The sequence below is a fragment of the Acartia tonsa genome, chromosome 10 (genome assembly GCF_053477335.1).
Source record: "Acartia tonsa isolate MP-2025a chromosome 10, ASM5347733v1, whole genome shotgun sequence".
In the NCBI taxonomy this organism is placed as follows: domain Eukaryota; kingdom Metazoa; phylum Arthropoda; class Copepoda; order Calanoida; family Acartiidae; genus Acartia; species Acartia tonsa.
Window position 1 is genome coordinate 40,530,684 of NC_137269.1, and position 26,995 is coordinate 40,557,678.

A 26,995-nucleotide genomic window follows, 5' to 3' on the forward strand; every position below is an offset into this window, starting at 1 on the left:
CTGGTTTTTAATGTGCAAAATTCAGATATAGTCAATGTTCCAATAGTCAAATTAAACAACTATAATTTTTTTAAATATTAATAAAATTATTGACATTATACAGAAAGAACAAAAAACTTTTTCTCCTTATATCCAATCCAATATATAAAGTAGTATGCGTTTTTTGTCTGTCCCGAAGGATCTTGCTAACCACTGAACCGATATTGTTCTCCTTTACAGTAAAGCTTCTTTTTGGCCCTGGGAAGGTTTTAAACTATTTTTAGGGAGGGTCTCCTCACCCTCAAATTTAAAATGGATGAGGTCGACTTTTCCCCCCTCCTACCTTAAGTGCCCCTAGAGGATTCTAGGGGGCGTAGCCGCTAGTAAAAAGTAAAAGAAATAAGTTTTTTGTGCGTTTTTGCAGGATATCTCTAACCGCTGAACCGATATGGTTCTCCTTTCAGTGAAGCTTCTCATTCGTCTCAATTCTTTCCATAAGTTTCCCTTGGGGCGTAGCCACTAGCATTATATGAATATAAATATATAAAATCATGTTCTTAACATTTTTCAGAAATCAATAATATAATAAGAAGAAAATAATAAAAAATGTATAATTTAAATTCCCGCTATAAACTGTCAGAGGCAATTTTCTTTGTAATTGTCATTTTGTTTTTAAGTAAGTTTTTCTATATTTTTTTGTTTTTGTTTTAACAAAGATTTTTTGGGGGGAGGGGGTATGTCTTTTAGGAGTTTGACTTCATTCTCTTTCCCAAATAGTCTAAAACCTGCTCTGGACTAAAATTAAACTCCTGTGAAAATTTTGGAATTATTGTATCATCTCTTTTCGAGATTTTTATGGACAGACGTCCTATTACTGTGTAGTATAGATATATTTATTATTATTTTATCTAAGCTGCTTTAGTATCTAAGGTCGAAAAAGGTTTTGTAAGCATTTTTCACAGAGTTATGGCTATATATACGATCAAACATATAAAAAACTTCCAGAATTTAATTTCTCTATTCTACTGACCAAAGCACCTCTATAATAAAGTCCTAAGAATGGAAGTATATCCCTAAATATTATCCTGTATTTACGCAGTTTTGCAACAAATTTTGGATGCTGTGAGTATTGGTTTAAAAAATATGACGTAACAAAAAAAATTAGCCAATGAGAGTCCACTACGCATGCCGCCATTGGTCAATAACGGCCTCTCATTGGCTAATTTTTTTTGTTACGTCATATTTTTTAAACCAATACTCACAGCATCCAAATTTTGTTCATACTTTCACATTTACATTTTGCTTATTCAGTTATGACACTTTTTAAGCGTTTGTACTTCGTTTCAGACCTTTGCTTCTATGTATGCTGTCATTCTTTTTTCTTTTAGATTTCAGTATTCTTCATGTTTTAACTTCTAATAGAACAACATCAAAAATTAAAATAGTGACAGGTATTTGTGGTTTTTAAAACATTTTATTCAGTTTCGGTCGGTCCGTAGGTCCCTACATCCGTAAATAGCGGATAGTTTATCTATTTAGGCATAGTCGAATCGTCCGTTCAATGTCAAACTTTGAAATATTATTACTTGAATGTTACACCAGATTGTCATAATTAAGAAAGTAAAACATCTACCGACTTTACTACTGCAGCCCACCCCCCCCCCATGCTAGATGAACGAACTAACTAAAAAATGAGTTCCATGTTAAAAACCTCGTAGGTCAATTTTTCGCCATGCATATTCTATATCTTTTGGACTCACGAACACACCCTTTTTATTGAGTAGATGTGCAATATAACAAATAATTTGACGTTATTTAGAAGAGAAAGAGTTTCCTTTGATAGAATTTGGTGGCTGTGCAAGGTAAATAATTAATAGTTATAGTATCGTATTATAGACAGCTTTCTGCGGATAGAAAAATAAAAAAAATTATAAGCTTAAAACCAGTTTTGTTAATCCTGAGGGGCCAAAAGTCCCGGGCAACAAAACTGGTTTTAATGATAAGAGTTTTATTTTAATATGATGCTATATAAGATTTTTCCGTATGACCAAAAAACCGGTTCTAATCCAACGGATATTAATCGGTTTATAAGCCATACTGGAAAATATATGACAGGCAAATTGATGGTCTGATTTCATACAGTACACACATTGTGTATATATGGGATTTTACAATTTGTTTTTAAAGAATGTGTGTCTATTAAAATGTACAACAAAGCACTTTAGGAAAATGGAAAATTTGAATTTCACATCATTCTGAGAGATTTTTGTGTCTGTAGATGAGATTACAAGTAACTTCTTGCTCATTTTATAAATATCTCCCCATGTATTTTTCTGGATAATAGTATCAGCTAATGTAAATCTGAAACTGTAAGGTCCAAAGTGCAAGTTGAAGAGAATAAAGTGCTTGATTGGGTGACCTGTGCCAAAAGAAAACACGAGGTAACTAAATATAAGTTTTGTATGATCAATAGATCAATGTTAAGGGTAGTAAAATGGACAATTACACATTTAACGCTAGATCTAGATTTGTCTATAAAATTGATATAGGATATACGTCTGGATATTATGACAGGGGAAAAATGTCGTTACTAATATGGAATCATTTATTGGTCAGTTTGTTCATCCAGTAGAGGGGGTTTGATAAAGGGGTAGGGTGGAGTAGAGTTATTTTAGCCAGCTGAGAGTATCATTATTTGAGTATATGAAAATCTGGTGTAACATCTAAGTAATTATATATTGATTTTACGATCATATGGAATCACATGCAATATACAATAACATATACCCATAACTTTACCTACAACAAAGTTAAAACAGACAAATTCACGAGGATTTCCAAGCTTTTTGGGGGAGGAATGGAGGGCTGTAATCTAAGATACTTTTTAAAATATTGGTGATTTAGACAATCAGCCTCCCCCCCCCCCCCTAAATTACTAGAGATATTCCTCTAGATTCTAGGTGCTTTTTTATGGAAGGGAAAAAGAGGGGCTAGAAAAATGGCTTGATTTTGATACCATCCAAGATTTAATTATAAAAATAAAATGAATAAAACCATTACATGACTTATGTGAAGCTTTTCTAATACACAAGACCAAATCGGTTCAGTAATTGATAAGATCTTAAACTTTAGACAAAAAATCCTTACTACTTTATTTTACTTCGCCCATAGCCTCTAGGGCTTTGCCCCTAGAGGTATATTTACATCTCCTATTACCTACCCAGCGGAAAATAATACGAATGTATCACAAATTTTCGCGAATAAATAGCGAATTCGCAAAATTAGCAAATTTCGTAAAAATTCGAGAGAAAAAAATTGGGGGGAGGGATTTTTTGGTTTTTGTGTCCCACCTCCCAAGACAATAGCCTAAAACCACCGCAGGACCAGTAGGTATAATCCCTGATGAGTAAAATCCGATCGGTTCAGTGGTTACCGATATCTTAAGGGACAGACGGACGGACAAACAGATATCATTCTACTTTGTATTATAGATACATAAAAAAAACATTTAAGTTTGATAAAATTAAAAATTTTAATTTTAGGTTTTATCTGTTAACTTACTTTCATCAGGTAAATCTATTTATCATATTTTGTAATTAAAAGGCGGTACAATTACCTCTAAATAAATTAAGATTTGCCTTTGTTGAATTTAAAATCAAAATAGCTCAAATCATAATGTCTTGTTTAGGATTGCGATTTATATTTTTTTCTCTCGATTTATTATACATAATTTTCTGTATTTTTATTAGCGAAGCAAATATATAAGTGTCCGTGTATGTATGTCCTCTTCTTATAATTTGGGTCGGTTTGTCCGTCTGGAACGGATAGCTTTTGCGAAGCTACTCTATAATCAAGTCCTAAAAATGAAAGCATGTTCTTCAACAGTATATATCTTGTATTTAAGCAGTTTTCAACAAATTTACTAATATTTTTGTTTCGATGTTTATAAATCTATATATTCTGATTTTTCAGTTCTGACACTCTTCAAGTGTTTATGTTCGTTTGTCCTACCGTTTAAGAGTTTCACTCTTTTTGGATGTTGTCATCCTTGTTTTAGGAAAATGGGAAGAAGAGAATGGCCTATCAATACTAGGAGCCCTTCAAAATTATCCAAAATCTGTTTATTTAGGTAAAAGTACTAACAAATAACCCGCGACCGTGGCTCAACACGTTGCACATCCGCTCGTCGTCGGGAAGGTTCGAATCTCGGTCCGACACCGCGTCAAAACTAAAGACGTTAAAAATTGTTCCTTTTGCTGCTATGTCAGGTGCGCGACATAAATAGTTAGAGTAGGGGAAATGCCTTGGCCCAAAACAGGCGCAACTCACTACCATGCACAGTTAGGACTTCTCAAACAAAGGTCGTGCAATCAAAGGGTTGGTTGTCTGATGGGCTAATGAACGCTTTACACCGCAATCATAGGGCTTAGGGATGACAACCCTATCCCACATCCATAAAAAAGCCACATTGTTACAGAAACACTGACAAATTATCAGCGGCCTATGCTCCCCCTGTGGAGTAAAAAGGGCTTGTTACTGTTACTAACAAATATGTCCTTGAGTAGGGCTGCAATAACAAGATGTTTAACAACAGTTTGTGTGCAAAACAAAGTTAAAATATTCTTCTGGGAGGGTGGTGGTACCCTCCCCTAAATAGTTATGATCCTTCCCAGGACCTATGAAAATCTACACTGTAAAGGAGAACCATATCGGTTCAGAGGTTGCAGAGATGTATTGGTACAAACAGACACACACACAGAGATTCTATTACTTTTATACAGTAATATGGCAGCTACACTAGAGGCCTCTAGGGGCAATTGACAGAAGGGGTGGGGGTGGGGGAGCATTTTTTCTGTTTGCAATATCTCTTGGGAGGCTGGAGAGGTACCCTATAAGAAGCTTCAACGTAAAAAAAAGAACCAATTCGGTTCAGCGGCTATCAATAATATATGACTAATTAATTGTAAAGACTAATTTTTATTTATGTTTAGATATTGGTAGTAATATTGGACCCTTTGTGGTAATGGTAGCGGCTCTAGGACATAGGTAAACTTTATTTATATACTTTTTTGCACTCTATACACTTTTATAACATTGTACACTTACTTTATACACTTTTATGACTTAATTATACTTGTATACACATATCCTCTATATACTTTCATACGCATGCTGAAACTTTTATACACTTTATACACTTGTATACACGCTATACTCTTTTGTACAAGCTATATACTTTTATACACTGAATACACTTTTATACACCTATTTATATACTTTTATACCCTTTTAGTAATATTGGACCCTTTGTAGTAATGTCTGTGGCTTTTGGACTTTTTGGACACTTTTAGCACTTTATACACTTTTTCTATTTTTTCCCTTACTTTTTACACTTTTTATTTATTTAATACACTTTATACACGTGTATACACTGTCACTCAATACACCTTTAAAACTTAAACATTTTTATACACTTTTGTGTACATTTTACACTTTAATAAAAACATTTTACAATCTTTACACTCTATATATCTTTACATTTTTAGGATCTACTGCGGTTCACGGTCAAATATTGCTGGCAACGCAATTTTCCAAAAATCTATGAATTTTAAAGATTGATAGCTGCCAAACGGCTGAACGTACAGACCATGTCCGCACCCTGTTTTAAGCGGCATAAGAAGGCCTACAAATAATCTGGAATAGCAATAAATCAATAATGCATACTTATCTCGCAGTGCAGAGAAATGCGCGAAAAAGACCTATTTTACGCGTTTTTTCTTTAGTGAAGCTTTCCCTGTGCATCATTGGATCTTAGCTATTCTAGATTATTTGTAGGCCTTCTAATGCCGCTTAAAATGGTGTGTGGGTATGATCTGTACGTTCAGCCGTTTGGCAGCTAGCAGCCTTTAAAATTTATAGATTTTTGGAAAATTGCGTTACCAGCAATATTTTACCGTGAACGGCAGAAGATCCCATTTTTATATCGTTTACACACTTCCAGCAATAGCAAAGCTTTTTTGTTCTGTCAGTCGTTCATATATTTGACGTTTAAATGAAATTTTTGTATCAAATTCAGAACCATTTAGTAAGGCATATATAGTTAGACACTTTTTATTAAGGCCTTTGTAAATTGATATAATTAATATTTATTTATGTTATTTTTGCAGAGTTGTAGCTGTAGAACCTATGATAGAAAACTTGGCATATATCAGGTATTTTTCTTAAATTTTAGAATATACTTAACAATTCTGTCTGTTTGTTAGATGCTTTTTCCCCTGTCATTATCCTTTATCCAGTAGCAGGGAATGGGGGAGACCATTATTTTACAAGGTTCACTTTATTAGAGAGCATGAAAATTAATTAAGATCCAAGTAATGATAGATCCTCAGTTGCTTTTCTTGAAAAATAAGGGTTTCTACAAATTTAATTCATTTTAATTTAATACATTCTTAATTTTAGAAAGAGTTTGCAGTTACAAGATTTATTGGATTCTGTTACATTAATTAATAACGCAGCAAGGTAAATTGTTTTTCTATATTTTCATTTTTTGTCATAATGATTTTTATGATTTTAATAATATTTATTTATCACATCGTATTATAGATAGCTTTCCGAGAATACAGAAATGAAAAATTATGAGATTAAACAAGGACGTGCGTCCAAGGGGGGGGGGGGTAAAGTAGTGGTCACCCCTTCCAAACGAATTTTGGGGTGCCGGAGGCACCCCAAAAAACTTTTTCATTTTACCCTCCCCCCCCAAGCAAATTTTACTCAGGAATAAAATTTATTTTTGGAGGGATAAAAAAATTTGCGGCGTGCTTTGCGCGCCATTCCCCCCCCCCCCCCTTCAAAAATTTTAACCCCTCCAAAAAAAAAAGCTTGGACGCCCCTGATTAAAACCAATTTTGTTAGCCCCGTGGGACTAAATGCCCGGGCTAACAAAGCTGGTATTAATTTTATGATTTTTATTTTAATATTCCTAGAAAAGTGTCTGTATTACGATGCTATACATTATTTTTCAGTAAGACTGAGATCCGGTTCTAATCCAGCGGATATTATTAGGTTTCGAAGCAATACTGGAAATAGATGATTAATATTTTTGTTTATTTCAGTGATGAACCCATCAAGTTGTATCCCTACACACCTCTAGATTCAAATATTTTGTTTATTTCAGTGATGAACCCATCAAGTTGTATCCCAACACACCTCTAGATTCAAATATTTAGTTTATTTCAGTGATGAACCCATCAAGTTGTATCCCTACACACCTCTAGATTCAAATATTTTGTTTATTTTAGTGATGAACCCATCAAGTTGTATCCCAACACACCTCTAGATTCAAATATTTTGTTTATTTCAGTGATGAACCCATCAAGTTGTATCCCTACACACCTCTAGATTCAAATATTTAGTTTATTTTAGTGATGAACCCATCAAGTTGTATCCCAACACACCTCTAGATTCAAATATTTTGTTTATTTCAGTGATGAACCCATCAAGTTGTATCCCTACACACCTCTAGATTCAAATATTTTGTTTATTTTAGTGATGAACCGATCAAGTTGTATCCCTACACACCTCTAGATTCAAATGACGGTAATCTCTTTTAAAGCGAAGCATTTCTATAACAAGGCCCCGTTCATTAAAACATTTTTGGCGCATTTAGGCCTTTTTTACAATATGAAAAAAAGTTTATTTTTAGTAAAGTTGAATAAACTGGAATTACAAAAAAATTACAAAACCCGTGATTATGCTAAAAGACTTTTACATTGAGACATACTGACGGACATACAGACATAAGGACTTTTCTAATTATAGAGTGGCTGTGATAATGAAAATTGTAATGTTTAGCTGCTGTGATTATGATAAATAGTGAAGAAGCTCTGCATAAACCAGTGAGTTAATAATATTTTTATCCATGATTAGGGCATGATCGACCGTTCGACTCTGAGCAACCCAATCTCCTACCCTCATATTTAGCAGACGGACAAAACAATGTATATACTAGATGCGCATATGCCATAAAATTTCAGCTTTTTATATCTAATAGCAGCAGAGAAAATCACAGTACGGACTAACTGCTGGACAAATAAAGTTAATTATAGAGGATGAGGATGAATTTCTAATCTGTTGGCCCAGAGATGACAAAATTCTGGTTTTTTTTTCTACTTTGTAATTCTTTTAAAAAGATTTTAAATAAATTTTTTTCTCCTAATGTTTTATGGTTTTCAGAAATCTGAAATTGGTCCTCCCGTGAATTCTGTGAAGTTAGAAGAAATCTTATCCCTTGTTCCTGAAAATATACCTGTAGTTATAAAAGTTGACGTAGAGGGGTCTGAATGTAAGGTAATTATATGAGCTTTCCTGCAATGACGTCAAAGCTTTTTATTTTTTTGGGGGGGGTCAAAATTAGGGGCTTTAAAGGTGTAATGTAATGTATTTTTTAAAATTTTAAGGGGTTTCAAAGTTTGAAGGCGGTAATAGTTATTTCTCGTATCGTATTATAAACGGCTTTCCGCGGATATAGAATGTACAATTATAAGATTAAAACTAGTTTTTTAGCCCCGAGGTGCCGAAGGCAACGGCTAAAAAAACTGGTTTTAATCTTATGATTGTACATTTCTATATTCGTAGCAAACTGGATATAATACGATGCTAGACATAGTTTTTTCGTATGGATGAGAACCGGTTCCTATCCACCGGATTCGAATGAATACGAGAAACACTATTATACACCCAATCTAGGACGTTTATTCTATCCTACTATAAGGGAGGTAGGGGACATTAGACTTTTAATTAAAGTATCATACACACATACAAAGTATCATACACACACACGCTCTCATTCGTTGACTAAAAAACTGTAGGTACTTGATTGGTTGATTAAAACTTTTTTTACCAATGATTTTAATAATCAGGGTGGTTTTAAGCAAGATTAACTTTTAACTTTTCAATTTTTTTTTCAGGTTCTAACAAAATATCTTAACTCTACAAATAAGGTAATTAATCCTCTGTAATACAAAGTAGAACGATGTCTGTCCGTCCCTCTGTCTGAAGCTTAAGATCTCAGTAACCGCTGGACCGACTGGGCTCTATCTTCAGGGAACATATCTAATATTCCTAAGGCGTTTCTAAGCAGTTTTCGGGGGGTTGGGGGCGGGACACTCCCTCCCCTCAATTATTTTTCTAAAAAAACAATAATGGGGGTTTGAAGGGGGTTGTGGGGCTAAGTCCCCGTAAAAAAAACAGTTATTTTTTTCTCCATTTCCTACCAGTTTTAATATAGAACTAAGGGAGCATCCGCTATATAGAAAATTAAAAAAAACTTCAGTCACTAAATTGATTGAAAGTCGGCACAGGATCCCACCAAGTGAACAAACAATTATCCAACCCCTGCCCCCACTATTCTTTTAGTTTATAATAAAAGTTATTTTTTTTTGCAGAAACACTTTATTCCATACATTATTGTTGAGTGGAATTGGATTGAGATGAATCTAGAAGGATTATGTCCTAACATAAATTATTTACTAAAGGTAAGGTAATTTTTTTATTAGGTTTGGAAAATGGACAATGGATCCAAAGTGTAGATAAGTCCATTAGTTATCATGTATATATGTAAATGGTAGTCTTAGCCAGAAACCTTGTCATACTTAAAGACATTATAATATTTTGCTACTTCTGCTATATTAGCCGAAAAATATCCTTGGTAAGAAGAGATAAAAAATATGGCAACTAATAAGGATAAAATACATACTACAAACACATAGCTCACAGTACAAATGAAGGTGCTTTGACTATTGTGTCAGAACCTAAATTGGGACATAGTGCATTTCATTACCCTAGATTAGGTAACTTCATTTCACTTTTCAATAAAATCTAAAATGCAGCAGTTTTTGAGAAAATTAGATTTAAAAATTTCAAGTTAAATTTTCACCCACTAGGAGTTACCGCATAATCATGACAAGAAAAACAAATATTATTTATTTAAAATTTTGAACAACTTTGTTTTTATAAAGTCAGTCATAAAACCTCTCTATATATGATTTATTTAAGGCTGAATTTCCGTGACCTTAGCAAAGCAATTGATAAAAATGGCCATTAATTAAATCACTTCAGGAGTGGTTTTATGAAGAACTTTATGAAAGCAAAGTTGTTCAAAATTTTAAATAAATAATCTTTGCTTTTCTTGTCATGATTATGCGGTACCTCCTAGTGGGTGAAAATTGAACTTGAAATTTTCAAATTTAATTTTCTGAAAAACCGCTGCATTTTAGATTTTATTGAAAAGTGAAATGAAGTTACCTAACCTAGGGTAATGAAATGCACTATGTCCCAATTTAGGTTCTGACACAAAAGTCAAAGCACCTTCATTTGCACTGTGAGCTGGTTGTCTATATTACTTTTCCTAATACCCTGAAATAGGTAAAGAAATTTTTTTAAATAGTTTTTCTAGTATGGCATTGAAACCGATTGATATACGCCGAAAAATCATGTACATCATCGTATTACAAACAATTTTCCATGACTGATAAAATAATAAAAAAACAGTTTTGTTATCCCTTGCTCTCGGGGATAAGAAAACTGGTTTAAATCTTTTTATTTCAATATCCACGGAAAGCTGTCTATAATACGATGCGATTAATAACCATTAAAGTTTAAATTCAAAGTTTAAAATAATTATAAATCTGTCTTTAGGGATTTGAAAAATCTGGATATCTACCTTATTCTAATGGATCTCTACAAAAAGCTAAAATATTATCGTAGGCACTTTTGTTTAAAGAATTGAAAGAAAGATTTTCTTTAATTGGGGCTTGTTCGTATGGATGTCCGTCTTTCTATGTGTATGTAGCTAACCGCTGAACCGATGTGGTTCTCTTTCGAAGTGAAGCTTTTTATGGACCAGAGGAGGTTTAACCTTCTCAAGAGATGTTGCCCCTAAAAAGATGATTCTACAAATTTTTCACTTTTTCTATATAAAATTATTATAATAATGTCATTTTTATATTTTTCAGATTTGATAAAAGAAAAGATTGGGTAGACGTGGTTTGGATACATAAGTCAGCTATTATTTCTTAGTTTTGTTGAAAAAAATATTTATTAATTATGTTAATTTTGGAAATAAAGTTTATAGGTAAACAAAACATTTTAAAAACATTAAGCAATCCTAGAACACAGTAATAGTGTCTGACTAATTTTGACGTAACAAAAAAAAATTAGCCAATGAGAGGCCGTTATTGACCAATGGTAAAATTTATAGTGGCCTCTCATTGGCTAATTTTTTTTGTTACGTCATAATCAGTCAGACACTATTACTGTGTTCCAATCCTAGAAAATTGCTTCGTTTCTTAAAAAGTAAAACAAAATTCTACAACTTACTTAGTCCGTCAGTCTATCGGACATGCTAGAAAAGACATTTATTTTTTAATTTGTAGTGGTTTTGTTATTTTTATTTTATCTTCTTATCAATCTCTTTTTTATGTCCACTGAACATGTGCTAAATACTTCCTGCCATGCTTATTTGCTCGTCTATGATTATTTTGTGCGTCGCATTTTATGCATGTTGTCATTCTTGTATTTTCTAAATGACTAATTACAACATGCTATTGTAAAGTAATTTTACATAAACAATTTTCCCAGCCAATTTATTTTATCGTTGACAATTATAATAAAAAAGAAGAAATAGGTGTTAGTCAGACAATATGCCTCGAATATATAGGATTTTTCATAGAAAATTTTATAGTTTAAATTGGTTAAAAGTGTAATTGTGTGCAAAAGATGGTTTTAAAAATGTAATGTTCTTCGAGAAAAAAGTACATTTATGTATAAGACTAATACACTGCCAAATCAGAGTACAGACAATTGTACTGATTATGTCTCCATGTACTTGGAAAGTCCATAAGTCCAATACACAACAGCGAAAACAAGTACACCACAAGGCATCAATGCTCGAGCTGAAACAAAATTAATAATCAATTATATATAAAAGACATCCATGTTTTTTTCTTTTTTTCTTTTTCCTAACTCTCTCTCAAAAAAATTTCATACAACCCCTAGTTATTTCTAAAACATTTTTGCTGAGCGTCGAATAAATAAAAGTTATCTATCTATAATACAAAGTAGAACGATGTCTGTCTGTCTGTCTGTCTGTCCGTCTGTCTGTCCGTCTGAAGCTTAAGATCTCAGTAACCACCGAACCGATTGGGCTCTACTCTTCAGGGAATATACCTACTGGTCCTGTGATGGTTTTAAGCTATTTTCTTGGAGGGTGGGACACCCCCAACCCCCCAAAAAATGAAAAATACCCCCCCCCCAAAAAAAAAAAAAAAAAATTTTTTTTTAACTTTTTCTTTTTAAATCTAAAATACCAAAAATTAGGTTGATCAAACCTCTTGGAGCAAAGCCCCTAGAGGCTAGGGGCGAAGCCGCTAGTCTATAATACAAAGTAATACATATACTATAAGTAGCTTGATGTCTGTCCGTCCGTCTGAAGCTTAAGATTTCGGTAACCACTGAACCGATTGGATTCTACTCTTCAGGGAATATACCTACTGGTCCTGTGGTGGTTTTAGGCTATTTTCTTGGGGGGTGGGACACCCCCAACCCCCCCAAAAACAAAAAAAATCCCCCCCATTTTTATTTTATTTTTTTGTTGTAGGAGATATCCTTGGTCCTTTTTTTGTAAAAGATTTCCTTGGTTCTTCTAATTTTTTTTTTTACGAATTTCACCTTAACTTTTTTTTATCATCTCTTGGGGCAAAGCTCCTAGAGGCTAGGGGCGAAGCCGCTAGTGCACTATAAAGTGTCAATATTTAACAACATACATATTAATATAGTTTTAATGTCATCTAGAAAAGTATTAAATGGTTGATACAGAGAGTATTAGAGAAGATAGACATAAAATTGATGTAAATATTAACATAATATTACCTGTAAAGATTCCCAGCCATATCCAGTCAATGTTAGCTTTCATATTGCAGCAACTATTTCCCATTGTTTCAATCAAATCATCACTATTGCTGCTATTAATAGGGTTAAACTTTTTTTAAAACTATTTCTGAAAGGTATATAAAAAATGTTCTATGAATCATACTGCAGAGCTAAAAATGAGATTAATAGCCCACATCGATTTTTATTACAATTTTAAAATTTAAATTTCTTATATACATTAAGAAAATTTTGCTACATATTGATGTGTCTTTTCTTTATGGGTAAAATTCTTGCTTACAGAGTATTTTTCTTCATAATATGATTGAATTTTTTATTTTATTTATAAAATAACTTTTTTTTAAATAGGTTAAAGTGGGAAAGAAAACCCATAAAAAAGAGATCCCTCATTTTTATGACGTCACATGCTGATTTTTTGAGCGACTTTCTTCGTCTTTATAAATTGAATGAGATGTTATTTTTATTGTCATGAGGGGTAATTACAACTACCCCCCCTTATCTACATTCCTCTGATTGAAATTGAACGTAATTATATACATACTTGTTTATTATAGATTTTTTTGTGAATGAAAACTCATACCTGCCCATTAGCTTTGCATTGTTTTCTCCGATGTAGTCATCCTTAATTTTAATTCATATTATTTTTAAGTTGAGATATTTCAGAAAAATTTATGATGACTTTCAAATCTATCCTTATATTAGTAACACATTTCAACTTTTAGAGAAACATAAGTAATAAATTTGATGTTTCGGAAATAGTCCCTTTCTTGGCAACGCCTCTTAAGGGGTGATTCGTCGTATTTTTAAAATGGCTTTTTATAGGTTATTCAGGTTATTGCCCCACAAGGTTAGGCTATTGGCCCCGCAGGATTAGAGCCCCCCGCTGGGGTTAGAAATAGGAAAAAATGTACTGTGAAAAATACGAAGAATCGTTCTTTAAGGTGCGTTGCCACGTAAGGGACTATACCCGATTTTTCTTTAAACAGGGAAATTGTACCGCTAAACTCATATGTTTCTCCTTTACAGTTTAGCTTCTCGTAGGTCGTGGGAAGGTTTATGATTTTTGTAGGGAGGGTATCACCACCTTTTAAGAGAAATCGCCCCAATAAAAATGACCCGACCCATAAATATTTTTTCTGTATGTTAAATTATGGGGTGAAAAGATTAGACACTTCTATTTTAAACTAATATTAAACCAACGAATAAAACTTTTCATCGCCATTATTATAATTTACAGTACAATGTCCACTTCTAAAATTTACCATAGAATTCGAAGAGATGAGTGAGACTACGTCATTATTGTCAGTAGTATTACCATGGATAGGTTTACCATCTTTGTCAATCTAAATCAATTACATAATTCGATATATTATTACATGGATGTTGCACCAGATTTTCATGTATTATAATAAAGTGATACTAGTAGCTGGCTAATATCCCAAATTATATCCTAAATCCACCCCCTTTACACGATCCCCTTCTACTGGATGAGAGAACTGACCAATAAATGATGTTCATGTTAGCAAACTTAATTGACGACAAAGCATATTCTTTAATAGATGGATTTATTATTATTTGGATCTTACACCAGATTATCATGTACTCTAATAAAGTAAAACTTGTAGATGGCTAAAATAACAATCGCCTATCCATCTCCTTTACCCCGACCCTTCCCTGCTATTAGATGAAAGAGCTGACCAATATATGATGTCCATGTTAGCAACATAAATTGACAAAAGAATCTCCTGTCATAATATCCACGTATTATACTATATTTATTGTTACATAATAAAACTTGTAGCGTCTTTTTAACCTTAATAGTTTTTCCATGATGATTAATTTCTCTTTCTTCCCCCTCTTCATGTCTCATGGCGTCCATGAATGTGTGAAGTAGAACCTTATCAATACAGATAATTAAAATAAATTAATACATTTTTCAGTATGGCTTTGTACCCGATTAATATCTGCTTGATTATAACCTGTTCTAAGCCTTAGTGAAAAATCATAATATTTATAGCAATTTTGTTAGCCTTTGGCATCTCTGGGCTAACAAAAGATACTCTTATGATTTTTCATTTTCCTATCTGCGGAAAGTTGTCTTTAATACGATGTGATATATAACTACTTTTGAATCAAACTATAGACACCTGAGCAGCTCTCCACGAATAGTAAAACAAAAATATGCTATGTTTGAATTATAAATAACCTCTAGAAATGGAATCAATTGAACAAAAATAAGCCAGACATCGATCATCTTCACATAGGCAGTCACGGGTAAAGATCCTTCAAAACAAAACAAATTAATAATCTATTTATTTTTCCTTACGAAATAAATAAATCAGCATAAGGATTATAAGGATTATAAGGTTCTTTCACACAAAATGCCTGTTGTGCAGAGATAACCCAAACCCCATATCATTATGATATTTCGCATGGAACATTGTACCTAATCGGTCTGGGATTCTATATTCCAAAAATCATGGTAATAGAATTAATAATTATTACAATTTTTTTTCTCAAAAAACCTTAGAAAATGTACAAGATGTACAGATTGGCTGATTATTAATATAGAGTTACTACATTTTCTTAATTATTAATAATTTGAGATACATTACCTGAAACACTTATAAAAAGAGTTGTAAGAACAAGAAGAGCTGTCAGGTTCACAGTCACAACAGCTTCGAAAAAGAAAGCTTTGAAAAAGTTGGTGATGTAGACAATGATCAGAATCAGGACTGTTGGTAAATAGGTTGTCATCACCTGTAATAGTTATTTATTGCATCGTATTATAGACAGCTTTCCGCAGGTATTAAAATAAATTATTTTTAATATTTAAACCAGTTTTGTTAACTCTGAGGGACCGAAAGCCTAGAATATTTTTGAAATATCGTTCATAAAGTTTTTTTAAACCAATTTTACAAAAAAGGTATTTTTGGATAGGGGAATATATAAAGAAAACGCACATATAAATAAGAAAATCTGAAGAATCGTATTTAAAGTTATTTGCACAATTTATTGTCATTGGGGGTGTACATAAGTTCATTGGTCATTCTCTTATCCCTTTAGCTCCCCCTTTCCCTGTGACTGATTGTGAATGTGAAGATACCTCATTTATAATTCTTCTCTTTAGGATAAGTGTCATTTCTATTCCCAGATTTGGATCACCTGAAACCATTCATATATTCATTGAATTTATTCAACAGCTTTGCAAATTATTTCTTAGCAAAGCATCTCTATAGGTATTTGAGCTTGTCTGGCTGTTTGTCCCTCTGTCTGTCTGTCCGTAATGATTGGGTCCAATTCCAAAAAAAAGGATCTATAAATTGGTTGGTTAAAAAGCTTTATTCAATGTACTTTTACTTTTAAAAAGACCATATAAAAAATTATCGGTTGGCAAGTTTCTTACATACAGGCAGACAGTGAGACATAAGTGCATCCTGATACTTTTATAGTTAAAAGATTTTAAAAAATAAATGATGTTTTGTTATATATTAATTATTAACTACTTACTTTCATTGATGTAAGTAATAGACCAGGAAGGAACAATATATTGTGTCAGAACTGTCTCTCCTTTAGATTAACTTTTTATTATTTCATAAAACCACTAACCATCTTGGAAAATTAATAGAGTAGCACAGTGGCATTAGGAAGGAGGGTGTAGAGGGGTTTCAACACCTCCCTTAAAATCTAAATGGAAAGACCAGTCTTCTCCCTTTACACTCCCTAATTGTTTTAAGCCCCCATAGTAAAGTTTTGTGCACACCATTGTAGTAACTAGGATTTCAGAAACTTGAGGAAAAAAGAAAAAACTTAAAGAAGGCGGTGATGTGGGTTATAAAAAATTTAAATTCAATCTTTCTGTAGCTGAAGATCTAACTTACTGCTGGTCCGATATGGTTTTCACGAAGCTTGTTATAGTCTAAAACCTTGCCTGGATTATAACTAAGATCAATAGAATATTTTAGAACAAATAGTTCCCCAATTCATGAGATATCACTAAACTAAAGTACAAACATCCAACTACTTTAGGATGCAGGATAAAATATTTAGTTCACTTGAAATATAGAGGACATTCCTTCCATGAATATTTGATCTGGGGTGATCATCATAAAAGACCTCTCCAGCTCTCTTACAACCATCATTGCGGTACAGGTCTAAGAAATAAATACTATAAAGCCAACCGGTTTGTTATCCCATTTATATATCTGGATATCAAAATGTCAGTCCTTCTCTAATTTAAAAGTAAAGAGTTGGTTTTTGAGAGGGAGTAATTTTATTAGTTACTGATGAAAAAATGCTTTTTTATTTTTTTTCGCAAATAAGATAACATAACATAAATAAGTTAACATCAACATTCTGCATTTTTGATTGGCAAAGCGTCTCTAAAGTGTTCATGTTTGTCTTTCTATTTGGTTAAATTAAGATCTAATAAAAAGCTTTTCAAGAAGCATTTAAAGAAAATTGTTACATCTTCTTTATTTTGAAAAGCATAATAGCGACAGAATGTAAAATCAAAGGCTGTTTTAAGGTCAAATACTAGCATATTTTTAGTTAAAATCTATGAAAGCCTGTAAAACTGAAGAATGAGCAGCTACGATTTCAGTGAAAGCTGTTTAGAATCAGTTCATATTTCCGCTAAACTGTTAAAAAATGCTGTGAGTTTGCTATAAAATAACCCTGACCTGAGTATCAAAAGGATAAAGCTGAAGTTGGTAGTCACACTTAAATGATTTGGTGTAAACCTCCTGGAAAGTTATACGATTCTCTGTTCCTTAATCATAAGATTTATTACTTTTTGAGGGTAAATTCTATCTTTTTTTAAAAAGTTTTATTGACATTTTAGGTACATTGAATCTTTTTGGCACAAAGCTTCCATATAATTTTGTAATATGTGGTGCAACTGAATTTTCTTGATTCTTAGGTTTACAAAGAATTTTTCATTATCAGAGAAGACAAAATTAGGATGTAAAAAAAGAATATTTTTATAAAAGGGGAAATAGTTTAAAGTCACAACAGGACCAGTAGGTATATATTCCTCATAAAGCATATCCTTTTTGGTTCAGTGGTTAGCAAGATCTATGCTTCAAGTAGACAGAAGGAAAGGCAATTTTCTACTTTGTAATAGATAGTAACCAACCATTGATAGTTTATTAGTGTCTCTCTTTGTTGATGTTTCTTAAGAACAAGGGATAATATAAAAAATATATTTGTAATGAGATACCTTGGAATAAGTTTATTTCCTCCATGTATTCCAAAGGACTAATTGTAAAATCACCTTCCCTTGTTATTGTTACTTCAGTGTTTGTACTTCCCCTTTATAAGTGATATATATATATATATATATGTATAGATATGTAGATTTGACAGTGCAGCTACTCTATAATTAGGGTATGTCAGTGCGTATAATCTTATCACTTCGTATGTCACAACCCAAATGTGCGTTAACAATCAAGGCTTTGAGTTTTGTGATTATTTTCTGTGTATTGAGAAAAAAAAACTTCAATAATCTTTATATTTTGAGTGGTAATTTATGATTCAAAGTACCAAAGAACCAATTCAATATCTTTAAAAACTTACATAGTAGCTTCATTGTTTTCTGTGTTAGAGAATACAATGAAGGGAATCCAGATACTTTCTATCTCTGAAGTTGCCAGGGAATTTGATGATCTAAAATAGAGATCATTATTTTTCTAAAACGAATGAAAATAAATTCTTTATCATGGATAGCTGCATTTTGTGGAAATGACAAATATTCAACTGCAGCTGCATTTATTTTTTAAAGCATTGAAAGTCAGCACTCCAAAGTCAAGTTATGGTTTCTACCTAATCTGCAGAAAAGCCTTTTTAGTGCCATTTGATATAGATTTATGTCTATTACATAATCTTTTTAAAGATGAATATCAAATTCTTCATTATAAAAATTGAATATATGAGTTTGATACCTAGTTTGTTTGAGATTGTAGTAGGTAAGCCTGAAGTCATACCATTCCATGACCATAGTAAACTAAACATGCACATTTATATACATTCACTCATACTTTCATTTTGAATGTCACATTAAAAGTTGTGTATCATTCAACTATTCTTTTTTATTTTAGATTTGACTGGATATCATACCAAACCATACTAAAGAGTTTTAAATCTCAGGTTTTTTTTAATCATATTGAGCTGTTTCATGCAAATTCCTTTTAAAAAATGCTTAGGAATTTTTTTTCAATGTCTTGAAAATAATTAATAAATTGAATTACCTTAATGGTGAAGATCTGATTGCTCTCTTCGATTTTGATGATATCCTTCAGTGCTATAGAAATGTTGACATTCACAGGAACATTCCTCTTGCTAATCTCATCATATCTAATAAATGTCAATGGGTTTTCGAGAATAAAATTTTCTGGAATTATCAGTTATTTTCTTGTCATAGAAGATCTGTATATAGAACTAAGTTTTCCCGTATTGCTTCGAAACCCATTAACATCTAGTGGATTAGAATGGGTTATCAGCCATAAGAAAAATTTATGTATAGCATTATATTACACCCAGTTTTCTACTAATATAACAAGGATGACAACATCCATAAGTAGCGAAGCACAAAACTTCGTGGATAGGACTGACAGTCGTTGTTGTTTTCTTCAAACGACGGGAAATTTAATTTTGATATCTTTAACTGAAAAAAGTTTGAAAATCGGACTAAAAACACCAAAGATATAGGGAAAATGTAAAAAATATAAAATAGCCAAAAACCTGCAAAAGAGGCAGCCTGACCTTCATAGTTGTTTTCTTCAAACGACGGGAAATTTAATTTTAATATCTCTAACTCAAAAAATTTTGAAAATCGGACCATAAACACCAAAGATATGGGGGAAATGTAAACAATATAAAAATAGCCAAAAACCTGCAAAAAGGCAGTCTGACTGTCATTGTTGTTTTCTCCAAACGACGGAAAATTTAATTTTGATATCTTTAACAGAAAAAACTTTGAAAATCGGACCATAAACACCAAAGATATTGGGAAAAATGTGGAAAATAAAAAAATAGCCTAAAACCTGCTTAAAAGCCGTCCGACCGCCATTGATGTTTTATAGTTAATTGTGCTCTTTAATAATAGGAATATTGTCAAAAATTTCAGCATTCTATGTTTTAAAGGAGTAAATCCCATTTCCCCCATAGCGTTACGGACGGACTGACGGACAGACAAAGTGAATTATAGAGTAGCTTCGCTACTAAAAATGTAAAATTATGAGATTAAAACCAGTTCTTTAACCCTAAGAAGCTGAAGGCACGGGCTATAATTGTACATTTTTATAGCCACGGAAAGCAGTTTATGATACAATGCGATGAATAACTATTATGATACCTAAATGGAGGAACAGTTTTCTTGTAATTGTCTTTTTGAAACAGCATTTTACAATCGTCCTCATCTGATTCATCAACACAATTTGATATCTGATCACATCTTGTATGTAAAAAAATATTGGATCATGGAAAGAAAACTAAGTAGTGGGTTTCATAGGTCATAGCTTTTGATAGGTTATTTTAGGTTAAGTTAGGTAAATTTTAATGATTGCTCGCAGTGTTAGAAATTTGGCTCACAAGGTTAGAGCCCCCCGCTGGTGCTAGTAATAGACAATTAGATACTGTGAAAATACGACAAACGCCCCTTAAGAGGCGTTGCCACGAAATAGAGTTTATCCGAACATTCTTTTATAAAAAAATCATTTAGGAATCAAAAAGACTATTTTTTCGTTTTTTTTTATAAAAACAAAAAGCATGAATTCATTACAGAATTAGGTATCCAATAGATTTTTTTTAGAAGTATTTTAGATTTTTTTCAACAGTTCAAAAAAAAACATCTGCATTGAATTTGAACATTTCACCAATGAGGTACTCTCTCATGCCACCAGTCATTCTGTTAGTGTACAAATGTGTAAATTGTAGAACTATGTGAAAATTATGCTACAATTCTTCTTTTTTAAAAGTTTTTAACTTTTCTGACAAAAACTCATTTTATTTGATTTCTCAATTTATTTTCAAAATTTCATTTTTATAAATATCTTTGAATTTAAATGAAAACTTCACCTCTGTTCAATATTAATACATTCTCCATCTTTGCAAGTAAATTGATTATCAACACAAGTTGTAAATTTTATTTTCCTCAGAGTAGCTTCTCCTTCTTTATAACAAGCATCATAATTTACACCTCTAGAATTTTTATTTGTTTATTGACAGGTTGATCAGTTTTATTAAAGTAAATCTTCTTTACAAGATATGTAATTTTCATGTAACACTTACAAAGAATATTTGTTGACAACAAATTTTATACAGTTTTGGTAAGTAATTTTAACTTACTTGAATTCAAAGTTGTTAATTCCAAGTAGTAGAGTTTCTCTTGGTGAGGCTGAAGTTGCTAAGCTAGTATTATCCTTACTATCATACCATATCCATCTATCACCAATCTGAAGTCATATTATATAGCATTTAAAAGAGAATGAGCAATGAATTAAAGTTTAGCTTGATAATCTAAAATTTCCAATTAAACTAGCAAAATTACAAGTGCTGGGGTAATTTAGCTAAGGTATCACAGTACAGTTTGTATTTTTTAAAATCTGTTATCTATACAGTAAAAAAACATTCTTAGAATCAATTCAAATCAGTTTGTGATTAATCTATTTTTAAATTTACTGTCTCCTATTTTTTAAAAAGATAAGAAAAGTTGCATTGGTTCTAAATAGTACCCAAAATCTAATATAGTAGAAGTGTCAACAATTACAGGTACAGAATTTTTGTTCAGACTTCTAAATAAAATATTGTTTTTTTTAAAATTTTAAGAGTACTGTAATAATATATTTGTTAATATTTATATGTCCAACAGTTCGATTCATTAGTTTTGATTTTATGTATGTTTACATCATAGTTTTTTAAGATATGTATTAGGTATTATAATAAAGTAGGTTACTATAATACCTGATCAAAAGTAAGAAAAGAAGATAATTCACCAAAATACATAGCATTTCCATTTTCATCAATATTATAGAAATATTTTCTATCAAATATTGAGACCTCACACAGGCCCCTAACTGTTATCATTCTGAATATATTTTACTTATAAATAAACATTTTTAGGATGTTTGTTCATCTATTATTTCAAATTTCAGTTTTCTTATTTTAGTTAGTTCCTGATTAAGTGCAATGGCTCCCAAAATATTCGCCCATGAAACCCCCCCCCAAAAAAGAAAGAAAATTCGTATATGAACTAAAAGTTAAAGGCCGATTTAGCCCTTCCTCATCCCCCCCTTTTCATTCTTAAATACCCATAGAGGTCTCTGAAATAGCTCTAACAGTAAGGTATCTGAAAGGGATACTGTTTTACTAGTATATCATGCTGCTAATATAATAAATCATGTCTATTGCTAATATCACCTGATAGGCTGATCAACTTGACACAGGCCACACATGGGTTGACTGTGGCAACCTGTCTTGCGTAATCCAACCATTTCTACATCGGATGAATGTTGGCTGGTTGGGTTACCTACCATTATATAAATGGATGGATAACTTAGTGTTTTGAAAGGTCCTAAAATTATAACATTAACAAACATACATGACTTGAATATATATGCTTAACTATTTAAAAGCAGCTACTTGAGGAGGAGGAGGGGGTAGTCAACCCCTGCGTATTTTCTATTTTATAATTAAAGAGAAAAAGTAAGAAAAAATAAGTTGAGGGAAGTTATTTTTTGGGTGGTGGTACTCTCCCTTAAATAAAATAAAGTGTAAAATAGGAGGTCAAACAAAAGCGGGGTTGGAAAGTAAGAAATGTATATAGTAAAACAATTTCAAATAACAGTCAGTGAAGTAAAGCCTAACAGATCTAGATGTAAAAAATCAATGTTTAGTTGAGAAAGCTGTCTTTATATACAGGAATCCATTCATGTATAGAGTTTTCCTATGAGCTCAAATTCCAGGCAGTTTGTATTTGTATTTCTTCCTCTGCCCTGATAGGCTCTCTTAGGCATCCATGGTAAATACTCTAACTGTACAAAAGGATATGGTTTATAATAAAGAAAAATTTTAAAACTTCAATCCTTGGAACATGAGTTTTTATCTGTTTTACAATTTTGACTGATTGCAAGTTTCAAAAAAACACTGTTTGTGTCTTTTAAAGGGTATATGATTTATATTTTTTTCCAACTGAGAATACTAAAAAGAATAATGACAAGAAGACTTACTCACTTTCTGAAGCTGGAGGGCTAGGGTAATTGTTGTAGTTTTTTTTAAAAAAAATAATGGTGTTTGCTACTAATTGTATGCAGCTATGTAGTGTTCACTGGCAGCTGCAGACAGTCCAAAAATCTGTTTAGCAGCAGCGACTGAAAAGGCACGTAAAAAATACCTTTTCATTATTGTGGAAATGCCTCCAAACTTCTTCTTTTTCTTTATATGTACTTCCCAAGAAAAATCTTGTAATTTAAAATAATCAAAATAAATGTAATTATTACCTATGTATTTTTAAATTTTCTTAAATGTTAAAAAAATATAGAATGTTTTAAAGGCAAAGCAAGTTATGGAGCAGAAGTTCAATTCTCTTAACAAAGAAAAGAGAGAAAGAGTAAAAAAATCCTTGAAAATCACAAAACCTTAAAAAATTACGTTTACATCTTTTAAAGCATGACTGACAGACAGACGGACAAAACATGTAAAGATTAGATTCTCATATGTGATAGGAATCTTTACTAAAAATTTCAGATGTCTATCTTAAAGAGAAGCCCCCATAGCGTTACGGACTTACTGCGGACTGACTGACAGACTGACGGATTATAGAGTAGCTTTGCTATTAAAAAATCTGTAATATGTAGGATGGAGAAGAATTTTATAAAAATTGAAATATTAACCTCAATTGATATTTTCCATCTTTGTTTAATTTAGTAGCACATGATGAGTCCCTTAATAAAACATTAAAACTTGAGACTCAAAATTTTATTGGAGGTAAAATCTAAATATTCCCAAAATCTACAGAAGGGGTTGTATATATGTATTGGTCATTGTTTTATTTCTCAAAATCTCGATTGACCCCAAAAATGGAAAGGTGTATTTTTTCTATACAAAAATGGACTCTTTCTAGTACAGTTTGTGAAATTTACACTTTTCTATAAAATTGATCAAGGCAAGTGGTAATTTTAAACTTCTTTTCCTTACAGGGACGTCCAAGGGGTAGGGAGAGGTGATTACCCCACAATTTTTCTTAATTTTTCCCCCCGTAAATAAAAAAGCATGGATGTCCTTGTCTATATGATATAACGATCCCCCCCTCAAAAAAAGCTTGGACATCATTGTTTCCTTTTAGAATCAAACAAGTTATTATAATACAACACAAAAATGTGTAATTCTTACCTAAAATTGGAGTTTGCTGCAAATGTAACTAGTTGGTCCCATTCTTCTTTGTCATCATAAGTACCCAATCTCCCAGATAATTTGCTAAGTAACACAACAGTTTTTCAACAAAAAATCAGATATAAATGAAGAGTTAATTTTTATAAAGGAGTAGTAAAACTTGTCATGTTTTGCTTTTATGTACTTTAAATCTATTCCTTTATGGACATTTGAAAACAATGAAAAGTCCAAAATTTTTACAAATGCATAAAATTACTTTTTTTCATTAAAGAATTCATTTTCATGATCGCGATAATTTATAGAATTTGGATTTATCATTCAGTTACTTTGTTAAGGCTTTTTCCATGTTATATTCCTATCTTCAAAATGTATTTATCTAAGAGTTTTTACTTGCACATATGTCGATGGAATGTTGATAAGGGTTTATTGATCGGAATAAGATGGAAACTGGATTTTTCCTCGATGCAAATTTCTCTCTCAAAATCATAACTCTAGAAATTCATATTTGTAGAATAAACATAATTAGAAACCTTTATTCACTATCTGCTTTAAAGACACTGTTTAGATTTTAAAATTTCAGCAAGAAATTTAAATTTGATCTAATAGATTTATTAATACTTGGATCTTACACCAAATTTTCATGTCCTCCAATAAAGTTAAATTCTCAAGAGGTTAAAATATAGTACACACTATCCACCCTTGTATTCCATCTCCTCTCCTCTTACTGGCCTAACGGCCTGACCAATAAATGAGTTCCACATTAGCAACCTAAATTTACGACAATTTTTTTCCATGTCATAAAATCCACTATGTGCTAAATTCATTTTTAACCTCAAGTTGATGATTAACAACCGTTGTAGTTATTTTAGTAAAAAACTAAAAAAAACTTTTAGAAATCACGAAATATTGTACACTGAAATCCTTTTGTGGTGGTGTGGATTTACAAACATTTATGTATTCTTAAGTAGTTTCGCTACAATTTTTCTACCTCCATTTGAGAAAATTTTGCCTGTTCCAAAATCCATCTGGTATTATCCCAGTCGATTATATCTCCTTGCAACCTTATCCTACATCCTTATAACAAATAAATAAAATAACATAACAAAGGCGTACTTTTTTTTTTGAAAATAGATATAGAAATGTGTACAATATAGGAATTTTATGTGCACATATTAAAAGCGAAGCTTTCCTATAATTAGAATAGGTCCGTCCGTCCTTCCGGAAAGGATAGCTCAGTTCGTTTATTTAGGCATGTTAGAATTGTCCTATCGATTTCAAACTTTGTATAGTGATCCCTGTAGTAGTTAAGTACAATTTAGAAAGCGTAGCAACTCTATAATCATTGCCAGAATGTCCGAACGTCCATTTTAAACATGTTGATTTTTTCCCTTTTTTAACAACAAATTTTTTATGTGATCTAAATCTTAAACATTTTCTTATAATCTTGCGCCTTTTTCTGCCTTTTTTAATTTTTGAAAGATCTCAAATAACAAAAGAAAGTTTTAAAAAATATGAAGCCTTTGGTTCTGATGGTTAAGGTTTCCCTTAATCCCTTTGGTAAAGATTGCGAGACTTTTATTTTAATCATACTTAAATTTTTACTTAATTTTCCAAAGGCTATACTTCTTTTGAGCACGGATGTATTTGTTAATTTATGAAGATATAAAATAATTTTTACCAGTAATATCTCTCATTTCTTGCAACGAGAGTTCTTTTCCAAACACATGAAAGTCTGTTACCTACGAAGGGAAGGGAAAAAAGTAATTAATCCTTATATAAAAGTAATAGGGTCTGTGTCTGTGTGAACCAAAGGATCTCTAAAGCGACATTGTTCTCATTTACAATATAGCTTCTCATAAGTCCTGCGAAGGTTTATAGCTATTTTTTACCACCACTTTTTTTGGGTACCACAACTCCAAAAATATGTCCGCCTCTAATTTTTAAAAAACTTTTTCTTCATGAAAACAAATTAAAAAAATTTTTTGAGGGGGGGGGTAGAATCCAACTTTACCGCCAATATAATATAACTTAGCCTAACTACAGCGAGGAGCCTTAACCCTGCGGGGACTATAACTGCAGTTTCTTAAACGTCAAAGAGTTTAAGATTGAGTATTTAAATCATTCTATTGCGGTAGGGTTTGATGGGTCAGAACATGGGGAGAGGTGAATTTTTCAAGATGGTGGTCCCTTTCACTCCTCAATTTGATAATGCCGCAACGCAGCTTAAATGTTACCTTTCCATGGAGTGACATGTATCCACTTTCATCTGATCTCCATAAACAAGAGGGGGAGGCTACTGTAAACCTTTATCAAATAATAGATTAATTCCGTCCAGTAGATTTTAATAAGTTTTTTGATGGCAGCATTTGCATTTGTGTTTGTTGCAATTGGCATTAAGCTACTATTTATCTATCAAGGTTTCTTATATTCCAACCAACAACCAATATTCTAAAACCTAATCTTCATGGGAAAAATATTAATTATAGACTACCATCAAAATACAATACCTTATTTCAATATGCAGCAATGTAACCAAAATTCAGCCAAAAATAAAACTAAATATCTTAAATTATTATCTTTTTGTAATTATAAACTTCTTACCAATTCCCCAATTTTTTAAAAAAGGTTTTTAACTTCTCATCTTTAGTCTCAATTGTGAGGTTACCATTTTGAACCAACTAGA

The 26,995-nt window shown here is 31.9% G+C and overlaps 4 protein-coding genes across 4 annotated transcripts; 1 reads left to right on the top strand and 3 right to left on the bottom strand.

Annotated features, from left to right (window-relative positions):
- The first annotated feature begins 543 nt into the window (after positions 1 to 543).
- On the top strand, positions 544 to 11,120 carry LOC145329218 (uncharacterized). The gene is made up of 16 exons (XM_080173268.1): positions 544 to 655; positions 1,368 to 1,430; positions 1,799 to 1,841; positions 2,354 to 2,420; positions 3,522 to 3,549; positions 4,037 to 4,108; positions 4,971 to 5,025; positions 6,147 to 6,191; positions 6,439 to 6,498; positions 7,526 to 7,575; positions 7,831 to 7,874; positions 8,212 to 8,325; positions 8,946 to 8,978; positions 9,423 to 9,512; positions 10,675 to 10,739; positions 10,992 to 11,120. Exons 1-16 carry the CDS (start codon positions 586 to 588, stop codon positions 11,053 to 11,055), a joined length of 963 nt encoding a protein of 320 aa, XP_080029394.1. The 5' UTR covers positions 544 to 585; the 3' UTR covers positions 11,056 to 11,120.
- Positions 11,121 to 11,847: 727 nt separating this feature from the next.
- LOC145330809 (uncharacterized) lies at positions 11,848 to 16,491 on the bottom strand. The gene is made up of 9 exons (XM_080175474.1): positions 16,435 to 16,491; positions 16,031 to 16,089; positions 15,540 to 15,684; positions 15,131 to 15,207; positions 14,738 to 14,821; positions 14,187 to 14,267; positions 13,505 to 13,545; positions 12,907 to 12,998; positions 11,848 to 11,930 (listed from the first exon to the last, which is right to left on the bottom strand). Exons 2-9 carry the CDS (start codon positions 16,064 to 16,066, stop codon positions 11,848 to 11,850), a joined length of 639 nt encoding a protein of 212 aa, XP_080031600.1. The 5' UTR covers positions 16,067 to 16,089; positions 16,435 to 16,491.
- Positions 16,492 to 16,970: 479 nt separating this feature from the next.
- On the bottom strand, positions 16,971 to 18,927 carry LOC145330810 (uncharacterized). Its single transcript, XM_080175475.1, has 5 exons — positions 18,867 to 18,927; positions 18,502 to 18,591; positions 18,146 to 18,237; positions 17,607 to 17,695; positions 16,971 to 17,078 (listed from the first exon to the last, which is right to left on the bottom strand). Exons 1-5 carry the CDS (start codon positions 18,920 to 18,922, stop codon positions 16,971 to 16,973), a joined length of 435 nt encoding a protein of 144 aa, XP_080031601.1. The 5' UTR covers positions 18,923 to 18,927.
- A 3,923-nt stretch (positions 18,928 to 22,850) lies between these two features.
- On the bottom strand, positions 22,851 to 26,658 carry LOC145330811 (uncharacterized). Its single transcript, XM_080175476.1, has 8 exons — positions 26,547 to 26,658; positions 25,991 to 26,051; positions 25,301 to 25,386; positions 24,703 to 24,803; positions 24,313 to 24,396; positions 23,814 to 23,864; positions 23,315 to 23,381; positions 22,851 to 22,955 (listed from the first exon to the last, which is right to left on the bottom strand). The coding sequence occupies exons 1-8, from the start codon at positions 26,562 to 26,564 to the stop codon at positions 22,851 to 22,853; spliced, it is 573 nt and encodes a 190-aa protein (XP_080031602.1). The 5' UTR covers positions 26,565 to 26,658.
- Between the last annotated feature and the right edge of the window lie 337 nt (positions 26,659 to 26,995).

Excerpts from the sequence above, each read along its gene's own strand:
- LOC145329218 (XM_080173268.1), top strand. The coding sequence starts at position 586 with ATGTATAATTTAAATTCCCGCTATAAACTGTCAGAGGCAATTTTCTTT. Across the intron at positions 5,026-6,146 it reads GTAGCGGCTCTAGGACATAG|AGTTGTAGCTGTAGAACCTA; the intron begins GTAAACTTTATT and ends TTATTTTTGCAG. Across the intron at positions 8,979-9,422 it reads ATCTTAACTCTACAAATAAG|AAACACTTTATTCCATACAT; the intron begins GTAATTAATCCT and ends TTTTTTTTGCAG.
- LOC145330809 (XM_080175474.1), bottom strand. The coding sequence starts at position 16,066 with ATGACACTTATCCTAAAGAGAAGAATTATAAATGAG. Across the intron at positions 15,685-16,030 it reads AGAGAAGAATTATAAATGAG|GTGATGACAACCTATTTACC; the intron begins GTATCTTCACAT and ends TAACTATTACAG. Across the intron at positions 11,931-12,906 it reads ATGGCTGGGAATCTTTACAG|CTCGAGCATTGATGCCTTGT; the intron begins GTAATATTATGT and ends ATTTTGTTTCAG.
- LOC145330810 (XM_080175475.1), bottom strand. The coding sequence starts at position 18,922 with ATGGTCATGGAATGGTATGACTTCAGGCTTACCTACTACAATCTCAAA. Across the intron at positions 18,238-18,501 it reads GAAAACAATGAAGCTACTAT|GGGAAGTACAAACACTGAAG; the intron begins GTAAGTTTTTAA and ends TCACTTATAAAG. Across the intron at positions 17,696-18,145 it reads GGAAATAAACTTATTCCAAG|GAACAGAGAATCGTATAACT; the intron begins GTATCTCATTAC and ends CTTATGATTAAG.
- LOC145330811 (XM_080175476.1), bottom strand. Across the intron at positions 24,397-24,702 it reads TTCCATCGACATATGTGCAA|CAAATTATCTGGGAGATTGG; the intron begins GTAAAAACTCTT and ends TGTGTTACTTAG. Across the intron at positions 22,956-23,314 it reads ATTTCCACAATAATGAAAAG|TTAGAGTATTTACCATGGAT; the intron begins GTATTTTTTACG and ends CCTTTTGTACAG.